This window comes from Chionomys nivalis, chromosome 7 (assembly GCF_950005125.1).
Source record: "Chionomys nivalis chromosome 7, mChiNiv1.1, whole genome shotgun sequence".
Taxonomy (NCBI): Eukaryota; Metazoa; Chordata; class Mammalia; order Rodentia; family Cricetidae; genus Chionomys; species Chionomys nivalis.
The window spans coordinates 64888936-64905298 of NC_080092.1; the positions used below are offsets into that span (position 1 = coordinate 64888936).

The 16363-nt window shown below is 38.4% G+C and overlaps 1 protein-coding gene across 6 annotated transcripts in view; it reads left to right on the forward strand.

The window, feature by feature from the left end:
• Positions 1-16363, forward strand: part of Acaca (acetyl-CoA carboxylase alpha) — a 280231-nt gene that overhangs the window by 92506 nt on the left and 171362 nt on the right. For all 6 annotated transcript variants that reach the window (XM_057774468.1, XM_057774469.1, XM_057774470.1 and 3 more), the window contains 5 exons: positions 508-614; positions 3121-3231; positions 9371-9580; positions 13799-13969; positions 16180-16341. In XM_057774468.1, coding sequence (XP_057630451.1) covers positions 508-614; positions 3121-3231; positions 9371-9580; positions 13799-13969; positions 16180-16341 — 761 coding nt within the window. The remainder of the gene's footprint in view (positions 1-507; positions 615-3120; positions 3232-9370; positions 9581-13798; positions 13970-16179; positions 16342-16363) is intronic.

Sequence of the window (16363 nt, forward strand, 5' to 3'; positions counted from 1 at the left end):
GCCCCAGAGCAGGTCTGAAAACATTGAAGGTACTTTGCCTGTGTGTTGCTGTGAGAAATCTGCCATATTTCTTTCTCTCCTTTTCTCTCTCCTTTTTCCTTTTCCTCTACTCCCCACCCCCATCCTTGTATCTTTGTATCTAGATCTCTGCCCACTGTCCTTGATTTTTCTAATTTAAGAACCCAAAATGCTTGCCCATGCTATAGCTGAATACTGTTGTCTCCAAGGACTGATCAAGGTTTTATATTATTCTTCTACCCCCCACCAATCTGCCTTCAATCTTTGGTAAATACAATAGCTTTAAAAGAAGGTATTACAGAGCCAAGTGTGTGGAACATATCTGTAATCCCTGCACTGAGGATGCAAAGGCTGGAGGATTGCAAGTTCAAGATCATTCTCCACTGTCAAGTATCAGGCCAGTGTAGACTACACATCCTTTTTTGAGAGTGGACAAAATATTGACACGAGTTCTCATAGGTGATCTCAGGTCATTATTGTCTATTGTAGGTCTTCGTGTGGATTGGCAAGAAAATGATTTTTCGAAGCGTATCTTAAATGTTCCACAGGATCTGTATGAGAAAGGCTATGTGAAGGATGTGGATGATGGACTGAGGGTAAGTACTGACTCTAGGGGTGGTCAATTCTAGATACAAATATGGGGACTTGGGTGTAGGGTTATAAGGCCAGGACAAGTATACCTTAAGTGTGGAGTGAGGAAGTGACTTTAACCTTAAATAGTTTAGTTTTGAAGGGGACTGGTCACCCACAGAGGATTTCTTGGGTGTTAATTCAGTGTTTTAAGGAGGTACTGATTCTTCCTCTCTGCCAGCTGTTAGTGTGTGAGGGACGCCAGAAGCACCATCCCTTTCCCCTTGTGGATCAAGACAGAGAGGCCAGGCAGGTAGATGTCAGCTTTATTGTTATAGAGGTATTTGTGAAAATGGCTTATGTGTATAGCAGCAGTGAAATTTATGGGGAATTAGCTAGGCTCCTCCCTCACTCTCTTAACTGGCAGTGCTCAATAACTGGACTTCCCTCCATAGACAGCTTTTATCCTTCAACTTATCATATGACTGTGAACTCAGAAAGAGCATGTGTTCAGTGCTGTGAGCTAGTTTCAGAGGAAGAGGCTGAGCAAGCATGCCCGATTTCTCTTTCCAAGTTGACCAGTTGAATAACTTTTTCTTTTGAGTAAAGGAGTCAAGCAAGAGAGGCCCAGTATTATCACTCAGAATTATTATCCATTAGAAATGTGCCCCCACCATCGCCCTTTATTGTCTTATAGTTCCCTCCAGTGTTTCTCTTCCACTTAGTTGTGCACTTTTTTCTTATATAATTATATAATTCAAGTTAATCATCCTATGAATTACCCAAGGCTCTACTGTAACCAGTGTAACGAGAACTTTAGTATCATCCCTAGATGATTAATGCTGAGAATATGAAGAGACATTGGGACCACATGCTGAAAATTGGTTTTCTGACAGGTTTTAATAATATTTTAAGATTTTATTGCTTTTATGTTTTATAAAACGTAGGATCAGGGGCCTGGAGAGTTGGCTCAGTGGTTAAGAGCACTTGCTGCAAAGGACCTAGGTTCAATTCTCAGCACCCACATGAAAGACTCACGGCCTCCTCTGGCCCCAGGCTTTCATGTGATTCACAGAGGTACAAGTAGGAAAAATACTCAATACACATGAAATAATAAAAACTTTAAAAAAAAAGAAAGGAAGGAAGAAGAAAAAAAAGGATGTTTGGAAGTTCTGACTTAACAAGTCTTGGTTATGTGGGTCTTGAAACTATGCCAAAACTGTTGCCTTGTATGATATGTACAATATATATCATATAATATTATATAATACTTCATATTAGTAGTTATAGTGAGCATTGGTGGCACACACCTTTAATCCCAGCACTCAAGAGTTCGAGGCCACCCAGAGAGAGTTCCAGGACAAGCCGGCACTATGTAGAGAGACTGTCTAGAAAAACAAAACAGAACAAAAATTTATTGGAGCTGTCAAGACGTTAAATGGCATGTACACTTAACAACCTGGTCCCAGAGTTCCCAGAACCCATGTAAAAGCCTGACACAGTAGTGTATTTGCATTTTTCTGTGGTTGCAGCACACTTCTACAGGAAGATACAGAGACAGGTGTACTGTCAGAAGCTTGAGGGTGAGCCAGCTTGGCATATGAAGCTGTGGAGAAATAAGTAAAATCTATTATTTTATTACTTTAAAATAAAGTGGCGACAAGTTCTGCCAGTGCTAAAGGTCCCAATGATACATGGAGACAATGCCTCTTGGTAGATGATACAAAAGGCATCTTAGGAAGATACACTGTTTCAGTATGACTTGAATATTATTAATTCAGGAGGGTCTGGAATCTCAGTTGAGTTCACTATTGTTTGTAGTTCAAGTTAATCATCCTATGATTTACCCTTTCATTTTAGTTACATGAACATGTGTGCAGGTTCTTTGGAAGCCAGCAGAGGGTGTCAGATCTTCTGGAGTTGGAGTTGCAGTAATTTGTAAGCTGCTTAGTTTGGGTGCAAGAAACTGAAGTTAGGTTTTCTGGAAAGTTGCACACTTTAACCATTGAGCCATCTCCCTAATCTTTGAAGACTATATTCCTTTAAAAATATTATTATTATTATTATTATTATTATTAATTATTTTGAGACAGAGTCTCTCTACATAGCCATAGTTGTCCTGGAACTCACTATGTAGACCAGGTTGACCTGCTTCTGCCTTCTAAGAGTTGGGATCCGAAGCATCTGCCACCATGCCCAACTAGTGACCATATTTTTATTTCCCTCCCTCTCTCTGTTCGTTCGTTCGTTCGTTCCTCCCTCCCTCCCTCCCTCCCTCCCTCCCCCTCTCTCTCTCTGTCCTGTTTTATTTTGAGACAATGTCTCTGTATGTAGCCCTGCCTGTTCTAGAATTCTCTAGACTAGGGTAGCCTTGAACTCACAGAGATCCTGCCTCTGCCTGTTGAGTGCTGGGATTAAAGGCGTGCGCCACTACACCTATCTCTTTAATGATTTTATTCCTAAATGAAGAAAATACCAATTCTCTTTCTCTACTAACATATCTCTTCCATTTTTTCTCTTTTTTTCTTGAAGGCAGCTGAGGAAGTTGGTTATCCAGTGATGATCAAGGCCTCAGAAGGAGGAGGAGGAAAGGGAATCAGAAAAGTTAACAATGCAGATGACTTCCCTAACCTCTTCAGACAGGTAGAGTACACGTTGATTTTGCTTGTTTGAGTTACCATGTATATCAGAGATAAGTGATTTAACTTATTACTGTATTTAGATGAACAGAAAATGTTATTTGTATTTTTATGTGTATGTAATCTAAGCTTTGTTTTTAGCCTTTATCTGATTATTCATAGGAGTGGAGTGAATTAATGAACTATCCAATTCAGTGTAAATTCATTCAGTTATGTAATTCAAGCACTAGTTTTTCTTATATAGACATAACTTTTTTCTCCATAGTATGTGCCTCACACACTGTGTTGGTAAGAAGAGACAATGTCATTCTACATTCTTGTGCTCTTTTTTGATGTTGTCGGTAAGGGTATGATACGGTGGGATACACTCATCTGCTTAGCCTTATGTTGGCCTGATGCCAAGCTCTCAGATAGGCTTTTCCTTACTTCTTCGGAAGTTGGCTGGAGGCCCTTGAGTTTCTTCCATGTTCTGTATCCTGTTGGTCAGTAACCCATACCCTCGCCTATGCTCTATGGCAATCCCGCCCTGGCACAGGAGCCTCATGATAGATTCTCAGTGTGTGCGGACTGGGTGCCTCAGAAAGATTATCCTCTCGTTTCTCTTGTTTTTACCTTTGCTTTATGTGGCAATACTACAGGTAAGTTGAAAAAGGGAGACCAAATTCTTTCCTGGTCTACCCTACAAGTCACCTTCACAAGCTTGTTTCCTTTTCTTTTCTTCTACCACCAAAACTTAAGTAAAGATGTGACAGAAAAAGAAACTAAGAGACGTGTTTTACCTTGTCATGTTGCTAGCACTTTTTTTATCTACCTCCTTCTAGCATCCTTTTCTGTGTATGCTCTTTGTTCACACCATTTTCATTCAGTGGCCAATTTCTTGCTTATTTCTCAAGAGGTAAGAGGAAAAGCTATGATTTGATAAAGAAAATTATAAAAGTATTGCTCTACTACATTTATTTTGAATGTCAAGTTGATTATCACCTGTTCTTTTCATTATATTTCTTTTGTAAAGTTTAATTTTGTAGGTAGATTGTGTTAGAGGGAGACTGCAAGATTGTTTCATACAGTTCAGAAAAAAGGCTTACTCTCATAATGTAAAAGTATTTTAATTAATGATAACAGATATTTCATAACTACCTCTTAGCTTGGAATTAAGTATATGAAGACTCTGGAACACTAAGAATTTGTTTAAAGGAAAGTCCTTAATTTCTAATTTATGTCTAGCTAAATCAATCTTCCTATTCAAAAGCACCTAAAAATGCACAGTTATGGTACTGATTTCGTAGTTTAGTTAGTAGAATGTTAGTTTTTTGTGCAGGGTGCCTTTAGTTTTAAGCCCTGGTGTTATAAACCGTTTATGGTGGTGCATGCCTGTCTTCTCAAATACAATCAGGTTTATGTACATATGTATACACAAAAATAGGTATTAACAGATGGGATTAGACATGTTCAGTGGTATGGCCATAGAGAGCAGGGGGATCAGAAATTAAGTTCGTTCTTGATTTTAGCTGTGTTGTAGGGGACAAGACAGGAAAACTGAATTAGATTTTTCTTTCTTTAAAGCCTGTTAAGAGATTGGAAATTTTTCAAGATGGTAAAGAATTATAAGAGACTGGGAGGTGGTAATGCATGTTTTTAATCTTGGCACTCCGAAGGCAGAGGCAGATAGATGGATCTCTGATTTTGAGGCCAGCCTGGTCTACAGAGGGAGTTCTAGGACAGCCAGAGCTACACAGAGAAACCCTCCTTTCAAAAAACCAAAAAATGGAAAAAAAATTAGAAGAAACAAAAACTTAGACATAAGCCTGGGAGTTGAAGACATTATTTTTTTTTTCTATCACAGAGCTATCTTCTAGTTTAAGGTAAAATAGCTAACTGGGCATGGCAGCTCACACCCCTAACAACAGGACTCAGGAGTAGGAAGCCTGCTAAGCTTAAGGGCAGCCTTGTCTACATAGTAAGACCCAGCTTCAAAAAACAAACGAAAAAGCAGCTTCTTCCTCAGGAGAAAGAAGGAAAACTATGAAACTGGTTCAGAATTTTCATTTGTCTTATAAGACTAAGAAGACAAAATTTAGACTTTAGAGATGGTTGAACAGTAATTTTAGAGGTCCCAAGGGCTCTATGTTTTATATTGGCATCCCGAAGGACTATACCAAAGCAGAAAGAATGAACCAGAAATAGAGCAACTCTCATAGGGACTAAATTTTAGATTCAAAACATTTGATTCAGGTATTATGTTTACAATTGCCAATGCTCCTACTCATCTGCATGCATAAGGCCAATGTCCGTTCTCTCCAGAGAAGACTTTATATATAGTACTTCAAATTACTACTACTAATTTTTTTCATGTAGCATATTAAACAACCAATTTAAAGTAAGTAGGTATATAAATTACATGATTCAAAACCAAGAATTTAGATAATGGAGCTATCAGACAAGGATTTTAGAATAATTATGCTTAATATATTTAAGGAAATTAAAGGCAAGGCTGAGAATTTGGATAGAGAACTAGAAATCATAAAACATTCTAGAACTGAAACTACAATAACTAAAATTAAGACATCAGTATATCAATTAAATATCATGTTACAATTGAAGGAAGAATAAATCATTGAAATATAGAAGAAAATTTAGACTCAAGCAGGAGACCAAAAAATACAGAAAATAGCAATACATAAGTTGCAAAGATGATCACGAAAATGCTTTTCTCTTCACATTTTTATTTACGGTGTAAAATCGTGTCTCAACATCAAATAGAGCAATCCTCTTTTTCACGCCTGGATTTCAGCTAGTCTTTTGATTTATTTTTACCAACAGAAGGTGGCAGAAATGGTATACAAATTCTGAAGCTTAGGTAGTTTATACCTTTCCTTATTGGAATGAGCCCTCAACTGCCTCATGAAGAACCCATTCTATACCTATTAGAAAAAGAGAGACCATATGAAGCAAAGCAGAGGAGAGCCTTCCAGCTAAGGCCTCTCAGTCCTACCAGATGACTGGTAGCACCACATTTGAACATGTCAGTGAGACTTTACTAGACTATCAAGCCCTAGTTGAGCTGTTAGACGGCAACAGTGCACAAGTGACAAGTTACCAGGTAAGTCTAGCTCACAATAGTGTCCCAAGTCATTAGTTGTTTTCTTTTCTTTTTGTTAACTTTTAAGTTTGTTAGCTAGAGCTGTAGGTCAATAATAGAATACTTGTCTAGCCTACCTTCCACCCTAGATTTGATCCCTAGTACTGCCAAACAAACAAACACACAATAAAGGAAATTATTTTCAAAGCATAATTGACAGAGAAATCGATAGCAAAAGGCATGCTACCATCATGAAAAGCATATGACACTATCTTTAGAATTAACTCATGGACTAAATAAGCTGAGAAGGATATTAATGACATTATAGAAATAGTGAGCAAATGTTAATGAAGCTAGAAAGAGTAAAGTATTAGTGGAATCTGGATAAAAGATTACCCGTGTTCTGTAATAGTGGAACAAATGACAGAAAACTATTATCTGAGATAACTTAAAAGATAATGTAATTCAGGACTGGATATATGGCTTAGATGTTCAGTTCCCAGCACTATTAGGTGCCTCACAACTGCCTGTAATTCTAGCTCAAGGACATCTGATGCCTTCACCTGACGTCTAAGGGCACTTGGACTCATGTGCATATATCCTCACACAGACATACATAGAAATATTTATAATTAAATAATGATAATTGAGGCTGGGCGGTGGTGGTGCACACCTTTAATCCCAGCACTTGGGAGGCAGAGGCAGGCGGATCTCTGTGAGTTCGAGACCAGCCTGGTCTACAAGAGCTAGTTCCAGGACAGGCTCCAAAACCACAGAGAAACCCTGTCTCGAAAAACCAAAAAAAAAAAAAAAAAAAAAAAAAAAATTGAAAAAACTTTAAAAAGATAATGTAATTCATGAAGTCATGAATCTGATTATGAAGATCTCAAAGCAAAATACTGAAAGTATATATTAATGCTGAGTAACTGTAAAAGATGAGGAGCTGGGAGTGTACTTCAATTGGTAACATGCTTGTTTTACTATGCTTGAGGCCTTGGGTTTGATTTCCTTCACCACATAACCTGAGCATGGTTGTATGTGCCTGTAATCTCAGCACTAAAGGGAGTGAAGGAGGATCAGAATTTCAAGGTCATCTTCAGATACTTATTGAGCTTGAAGTCAGCCTGGTAATGTGAGACACTGTCTCAAAAGCAAAAGGGGCTGGAGAATGGCTCATTGGTGGTTAAGAACACTAACTGCTTTTCCAGAAGATCCACTCACATGGTGGCTCACAATAGTCTCAGGGAATCTGATACCCTCGTTTGGCCTTTCGGGCACCAGGCATACATGTAGTTCATAGACATAAATGCAAGGAAAGCATCTATACACATAAAATAAAATCTCCAAAAATGAATAAATAGATAAATAAATTTCTGTTCTTTGAGTAAGGAAAACCAGTACATACCCATTTAGATTTCAAGACTGCGGTGAAACCAGTGACTGCTGAGTATCTTCAGTCCTTTCCATTTGAGCAAGAACATCCTTTGTAGTTCTTTCTCTAGTCTCATCATTAAGTGTTGGGGTTTGGGGCAGATAACTTGTCTTTTAGTTCTCAGGTCTTTGGATGAAAGACAATGTAACTAAGGAGCCGAACCAAGGGGATTCTTTTGTTTCTGGACATGAGTCATGAAAGCAGTGGAGGTCAAGCCTGATGACATGATTGGATGAGACTTTGGGGGTCTTGGGAGGGGGTGAGTCTACCTTGCATGTGGGAAGTCTGTGAATTATTGTGGACCATAGTACATTGTTTGCAGAGATGGCCACAATAACTCCTCCCGTTCCTGTATATACCCTTTGCAATATGACTTTGCTGTTCTTCCCATGAAGAGGTGGTATATCTTTCCTGACTCCTTGAATTATAGCCAGTTTTGTGGCTTGCTTAGACCAATATTAGGTGGCCAGAGTTACACACATATATTAGAGCCTAGACTTCAAGAGAACATGCAGCTTCTGCTCTCACCCTCTAAGAACATTGTATTGAAGAAGCTTGGTCTGTGCTGTATACCATACTGAAAAGAACATTGGAGGGCTGGAGAGATGGCTCAGTGGTTAAGAGCACCGACTGCTTCCCTCAAAAAGAAAAAATAAATGGAAGGAAAGAGAGACACACATACTTACAACCCGAAAGCTGTTGGACAAAAGGATTACTTGAAAAAGGCTAAGAAGATTGACAGTTGAGTCAGGCATGGTGGCATACAGCTTTAATCCCTACAGTGGGGACACAGAAGCAGATGGGTCTTGGAGTTCTAGGCCAGCCAGGGCTACAGAGTGAGATCCTGGGGGGGGGGGGGAAGAAGAAGGATGATCAACAGTTGAATTCTCAGTATTCATACTAGAAACTAAAATAGATGGAAGAAAGAAAGAAAGAGAAAATTTTAAAAATTGGTATATATTTGAAGTGCTGACAAAAATGGTTAATTTAAGCTTTTTCTACCCACTGACAATATTTCTCAAAACTCGAGATGGAAGACTTTTGACTTCAGCCTCATCATAGTGATATAATAGAAAATCATCTAGTTAGGAGCAATCTACATGTGACTGTCTTTTGAGTAGATGGTAATATTTTTGCCCTGTTGTGGGATTTGTGTATGTGTGTGATTTCAAATATTTTGTTTTCCATTTTAACGTACTGAATGTTTCGGGCTGGAGAGATGGCTCAGAGGTTAAGAGCACTGGCTGCTCTTCCAGAGGTCCTGAGTTCAATTCCCAACAACCACATTGTGGTTCACAACCATCTATGAGATCTGATGCCCTCTTCTGGCGGGCGGGCATACATGCAGACAGAACATTGTATACATAATAAATAAATAAATTAAAAAAAAATTTAAAAAGCTGTTAAAAAATTTTCATGTTTTCATATTCCTTAATTAATACTGCTGATAAAACTAAGAATGTTGCACATTAACGATAGACAAAGGCATGGATTATATTTTTTCTACTCTGTATTCCCACTATTAATGTAGTCTTGGAAACTTTTAGGCACTGCTTATTGAAAACAAACCAACTTTTCAATTTAGAAAAAAATCCTTACTACTTAAGATTCTTACCTCCTTTTCCAACACAGGTTCAAGCTGAAGTACCTGGATCACCTATATTTGTAATGAGACTAGCAAAACAATCTCGTCATCTGGAGGTCCAGATTCTAGCAGATCAGTACGGCAATGCCATTTCTTTGTTTGGCCGTGACTGCTCTGTACAGCGCAGACATCAGAAGATCATTGAAGAAGCTCCTGCTGCTATTGCTACCCCAGCAGTATTTGAACATATGGAACAGGTGTGTCTATTAAATGCTTTAATTGCTGTTTTCCCACACGGAGACAGATCTCACTCAACTCATACACTATTACGGGAATGGAAGAAATTTAAGCAGTGATTCTCGATAATGGATAAAATTTTCTTTCCTTTTCCTGGAGGAACATATTCTGATGTTGTTCTTTTAGGAAAATTGTCAAGAAACTTAACAAAGTCTAAAAGTAGTTAATCCTAAAAACAAAACAAAACCAACAACAATAACAACAACAAAAAGCCAATGCACTATTTTGAATAAGGTAGATAAGAAACAAGTTGAGATTTTTAACAAGTTCATGAAGAGCAAGTATAGTTTGCTGGGTTGACTAACATCAAGTCTTCTTCCAGGTATGGTGATTGTACTTAGGATTTCAGCCGTTGGGAGGCTGAATTTGGAAGATGGAGAAGTCTAGGCTTTCCTGTGCTGTATACTGAGACCTTGTGTAAAAAGAAAGTATCTTCAGCTGATTTCATTTAAATTCATTATCTTATCATATAAAGTCCTCTAGGTATCTGTGAGCTTACATTATTTAATACTTTTATATAAACTAGGATGTCCTCGTCATGAGTGTGCCTTGAAAATAGTTGTAGCTTAGGGACATGAACGTGATCTTTTTTGTTTTTCCTCTCGTGGGAGAATAACCCACTCTTTTTGTTATTAATGATTCATTTTCCTTCATTCTGAGTTCAAAACAAATTGAACTATATTCTGTCTCAGCTTATTTTCTATTTATTTTGACTCATTTGCTGTAATAGGGATGCCTCAAACATATTTTTAAAAAATTTTAATGAGGTCTAACTTCCTAATGATCTCTGTCATCCTAGTTCGTATATAGGCTTCTACTCGAGACTGAGATTTATTGTTCTACCCTTCCAAAAGATGGGGTTTGACAAACTATTGCTTAGCTCACAGACCAAATCCAGTCTGCCATTTTATTTTGTAAATAAAGTTTTAGTTTTTATGCTCAACTTTTTATGCTCAATAATTTATATATTATAATTGATTGTTTATTGCTAAAGTGAGAGAACTGAGTAGCTGTGATAGAGACTATGGCTCACCAAATTGAAAATTATTACTATTTCATCCTTTACCACAAAGTTTTACCAACCTTTGCTGTTATATGGTGTCAGAATTTTGATAATAAACAAAACGGACTGCTCTTTCGTTTCCTGACCACCCATACTTAAAAAAATCACACAGAAACTATATTAATTACAACACTGTTTGGCCAACGGCTCAGGCGTATTCTTAGATAGCTCTTATATCTTTTTTTTTTTTTTTTTTTCGAGACAGGGTTTCTCTGTAACTTTGGTGCCTTTCCCGGAACTAGCTCTTGTAGACCAGGCTGGTCTCGAACTCACAGAGATCCGCCTGCCTCTGCCTCCCGAGTGCTGGGATTAAAGGCGTGCGCCACCACCGCCCGGCTGATAGCTCTTATATCTTAAATGAACCCATTTCTATTAATCTGTGTATCTCCAAGAGGCTGTAATTTACCAGTAAGGTTTTGGCTGAGGTCTTTCTCCTTTGGCAACTACATAGTGTCTCCCTGACTCCACCTACTTTCTGTGTATCTCTGTTTGGGTTTCCTGCTTGACTGTACACTCCTAAGCCTTTGGCCAAAACAGCTTTATTCATCAACCAATAAAAGTAACACATACAGAAGAACATCCCACATCAGATAATAAAGCAAACACCATCATTATGTTCCTGTTGTAGCCAGGATGCAGGGGCCCTTAGAGGGCAAGCAAATAATAACACGATAAATAAGTCATATATGACACTTCTTATATTCCTCTGCACAAAATTTCATCATAACCCAGCATAAGAATTTTTAGGAGTTATAGTCACTAGCTGGATGACCATGTGCTAGCTGAAATTTGAGAAAACCTTCCCTAAAAAGATGAAGAAAAGTTGTTGGAGACCTGGAGTAACCTGTGCCTTAGCTTATTTTTGCTACCCATTTCCTGTTCGTTAGTTCAGGCTGAGAACACATGTGTTCTCTAAGGAAAACAGACTGAAGTCACCACAGTCACTTAGCTCTGTAAGATAGGCCTTTCAGATCAAGTGTCTTTAGGTTACTGAGAGTTCTAGGTGAGCTACTTTCCTTTCTGCTCATGGGCCAGGGATCTAAAAAAAAAGAGTTTTGTCTTTTCCCCCTGTATACCTATTATGCAATGGTAGAATGAAAGCTATAGAATTGCTATTTGGAAACGTGCATGATACACATCAATCATTGGCCCACAGAAGCTAACAAATCTTTCTGTGCAGGAGTTGTGCTGTCCCTGTTACATAGTGGAGTACTTCCTCAGTTAGACCTGGCTGCCCCTGGTTCTGCTCGTAGGAAGTAAGCTCCTTTGCCATTGTCTTCTAAGACACCTGAATTGACTCTTAATTAGTTTCTGTAACATGGATTTTACAGGCTCTACCTCCTTTGGGGAAAATTTCATAGCCTGATTCTCACTGGTGCAGGATTAGAAGTACAAATATGATTTTACTCATTAGTCACTATAATTTGAAGGCCAGGCTTATGGGCTGTTCAGAAATATAATTCCCTCAAATATTTAGTAACCTTCTAAGCTGATTATTTATGTTCAGCTTCAAGTTGGAATAATCAGATGTAGTCATTTCTTTTAGATGTAAAAACTTCTTTTATTTGGTTTTGTACATAGTTTACCTCTTTGTAAGCTATGTACTTGATTATTTTGAAGCCACCAGAAACTAAAACAACTCCCTTAATCTGTTTGACATTGAGTTGCTTTGGTGTAAGAATTTAATTTCTTGGCGTTGGGCTGTAAAAGCAGTTTCCTTTTTCAACTTTTTAAATATTTTTTGTTTGTTTGAGAGTGTCACCATTTACTGGCCTGGAACTCATCTAGTAGAAGCGGGCTGGCCTTTGTTTTTGGAGTTTTTGGGATTATGAGCATGCATTTGAATCTTAAACTTTGTGTCTCTTTCTGTCTCTGTCTTTCTTGGGGGTAGTGTAGAGTTTTGTGTATCTCAGTCTGAACTCAAACTCTGAGGATAATTTTGAGCTTCAAATCCTCCTCCCTTCATCCCTCTCAAGATATGTGTCTCCACACCTGGTTTATGTGGTGCTAGATCCTTGTGCGTGCTAGGCAAGCACCCTATCCACTAAACTACAGCCCCAGTCCTTACCTTTTTTCTTCAGATTTAGATGATATGTAGCAAGCATTCTATATGTATTAAGTGTGTCATTCTGTAACACCAAGCTCACCTCCCAGTCTTCAGTCTGTAGTGTGTTTTTTTGTTAATTTCTACCTTAGTTCTTCATCACATATTTTAATTTTTAAAATAGCAGCAATCCATCTGCACTTCCTAGAGACCATTTTGGTTAGGATACAAGTTGCTATAATAAAATAACCAAAAATTTGACTCTATGGAGATAAAAGTTTCTTTATCATCGTAGTTTGAGGTAAATTTTACAGGGCTGATGGGATAGTTAAATTTCATGAGATCGTCTTGAGATTCAAGTCTTTTGCCAGGCGATGGTGGCGCACGCCTTTAATCCCAGCACTCGGGAGGCAGAGGCAGGCGGATCTCTGTGAGTTCGAGACCAGCCTGGTTTACAGAGCTAGTTCCAGGACAGGCTCCAAAGCCACAGAGAAACCCTGTCTTGAAAAACCAAAAAAAAAAAAAAAAAAAAAAAAAAAAAAGAAAGAAAAGAGATTCAAGTCTTTTATATTTGCTATTCTTAACTGCATTCTCTTCTGCATGGTTGAAATCTCATATGTATGTTTTTGCATCTCACCAATGCTTTAATCCTGTTGGTGAAAACATAGTCCCTATAAGAGATTTGTTAGTATCTACATGAGAGATTAGAAAACCCAGTCTTTAGCCAAATAGCAATGGTTCAAAGAAGATGATATATTGGGTATACTGGAAATTAGAAAACAATGAAGAGTTTGCTACCATCTGTGTTTTTCCACTATGCCCTTTTGTCTGATGGGAGGTTGCTTGCAATCTAATCTGCAAACACTCCTTTCTCCCACTTTTCACTGATTTTGTCATCCATGTCCCAGGATATTGCATAATAATCAGACGGGTGTGTGATTTTCTTGAATGTGGTTCAGTGTCTTTGGTGGCTTGTACAAGCACTGGGTAGTTGACAGCTGTATGTAGTTACAGTGATGCAATGATTGGACAAAGTGAGAAACTTGAACAAGTTTCTTATCTTCCTTTAAGTGTGCGGTAAAACTTGCCAAAATGGTTGGTTATGTGAGTGCTGGTACTGTGGAATACTTATACAGCCAGGATGGAAGCTTCTACTTTTTGGAACTGAACCCACGGCTGCAGGTTGAACATCCTTGTACAGAGATGGTGGCTGACGTCAATCTTCCTGCAGCACAGCTTCAGGTGAGTCATCCTGACCTGGACTCAAGTTAGAGATTAGAAAATCTGGGAAACTCAGAGATACCTGAAAGACTGATGAGAGAAAAGAGCATATAAGCATAGCCTCACATATCTTCATTCTCAGTAATGTGAATTGTGTGGGTATGGCTTCTAGCTAGAAACAGCCAATAAACTGTTTTGAGAAGAAAGATTGCGTTTAAAGATTGACTTTCTTTAAAGTCAATCTACTTTGGGTCTGGAGAGATGACTCTGTTAAAGAACTGGCTATTCAGCCGGGCGGTGGTGGCGCACGCCTTTAATCCCAGCACTTGGGAGGCAGAGGCAGGAGGATCTCTGTGAGTTCGAGACCAGCCTGGTCTACAAGAGCTAGTTCCAGGACAGGCTCCAAAACCACAGAGAAACCCTGTCTCGAAAAAACCAAAAAAAAAAAAAAAACCAAAAAAAAAAAACTGGCTATTCTTCCAGAGGACCCAGATTTGATTCCCAATACCCATTTGGTGGTGCACAATAGTCTCTAATTCCTGTTTCAGGGGACCTATGCCCTCTTCTGGCTTCTTCAGTCACTTCATGTGGTGCCCAGATAAAACATCCATATACATACTGTAAAATTTTTTTTAAAACAATCTGCTTTGCTTAATTATTTACTTATAGTAAACTTTATAATGTTGGTGTTAATCCCCATATCTGTTTCTAGTCTTATTTATTGAAGCAACTCTGTATGGAGGTAATGGTCAATATTTTCCAAGAAAGACTGTAGTATTACTTATGTATAAATAATGTATAAAGTAGTAGCTATTAATTCTGTGGTCTTATTTCAGCCTGGGAAACAAATACTATGGTAAATAGCAGAAGTAAATGATGAGATTAGATATTTTTAACCTGCTTCATTTTCAGACTGGGCTGGTTCACCCCATTAGGCAGCCTGGTAGTCTCTGCTCCCTGGAGAGACTGCATTGATGCTGAACTTAGTGTGGATTCCAATGAGCGTCTAATCTCAAGCAGTCCTCTTACCCCAGCCTCTCAAGTCGTTTGGACTACAAGTACATGACAGAGAGCCTAGCTGATAATCTTGTATGGCCTAGTTTTGGGTCTTAATGAGAACATCTTGCATGGTCCTCTTAAAAATTCAAGGGTTTTTGTGGGTTTCTTTATATATTTTTTAAACATTTATTTGTGTGTATGGGTGTGCATCTTCCACAGTATGTGTTTGGAAGATATATAACAACTGTTGGGAATTGGTTCTCTCCTTCTACCATGGGTTCTGGAGTTTTAAATTCAGATAATCAAGTTTTGCTGTGAGTGACTTTACTTGCTGAACCATCTCATTGGCTCTTATTAGGGTATATTAATTTATAAATAACATTTTTTTTGAGTGTGGTGGTACATTCCTATAATCCTAGCACTGCAGGGGCAGAGGCAGAAGCAGGCAGATCTCTGTGAGTTCGAGGTCAGCCTAGTCTTGTTTTGTTTTTTCTTTTGTTTTTAGAGACTGGATTTCTCGGTGTAACAGCCCTAGCTGTCTTAGAACTCGCTCTGTAGACCAGCGTGTCCTCGAACTCACTGAGATCTGCTTGCCTCTGCCTCCTGAGTGCTGGGATTAAATGTGTTAGCTGCCACTCCCTTGCGTTATATAGCGAGTTGTAGGACAGCTAGGGCTACATAGTAAGACCCTGTCTCAACAAACAAACAAACAAACAAACAAACAGACAAGGTTTCATTATGATATTTTCAAACATTTTTGTTTTGTACTTTCATCATATCCTTCCCCAGTTACTTTTTCTTGTCCTCTCTTTGTAGGAACGGCCACTGGCCCTTCCCAAGTAAAGGTCTAAAGGCTCGTTTACTTTTTTCAGTAGTTTGCATGCTTAGAGACAACTGTAATGTTAAGACTTTTTAGCTATCTGAACTTCTTGACTGACTGTTGTCTTGGATAATTTTATTGTTATCCATCCATGGAGAAATGATTGTAGAAGAAAATCTCTGTTGCATTAGGAATTTGGGAATATTGTAGGAAAGGGGGATGATCCTAGAAAGTAACCCTTAGCACTGTATTCTATTTTGTGTAATTTAGATAAGTGTAGAACACTGAATACAAAAGTAGAGTGTTTTTGTAGTAACTTCAAAAAATGCAAAGACTGTTAAGTATTTTGATAGCTTCTATCTGTTAACAAAAGGGGGCTGTGGAAAATTACATGTGTTTTATTACTTTTCAGATTGCCATGGGGATCCCTCTATTTAGGATCAAAGATATTCGTATGATGTATGGAGTATCTCCTTGGGGTGATGCTCCCATTGATTTTGAAAATTCTGCTCATGTTCCTTGCCCAAGGGGCCATGTAATTGCTGCTCGGATCACCAGTGAAAACCCAGATGAGGTAACCCTTCACTTAAACGGTT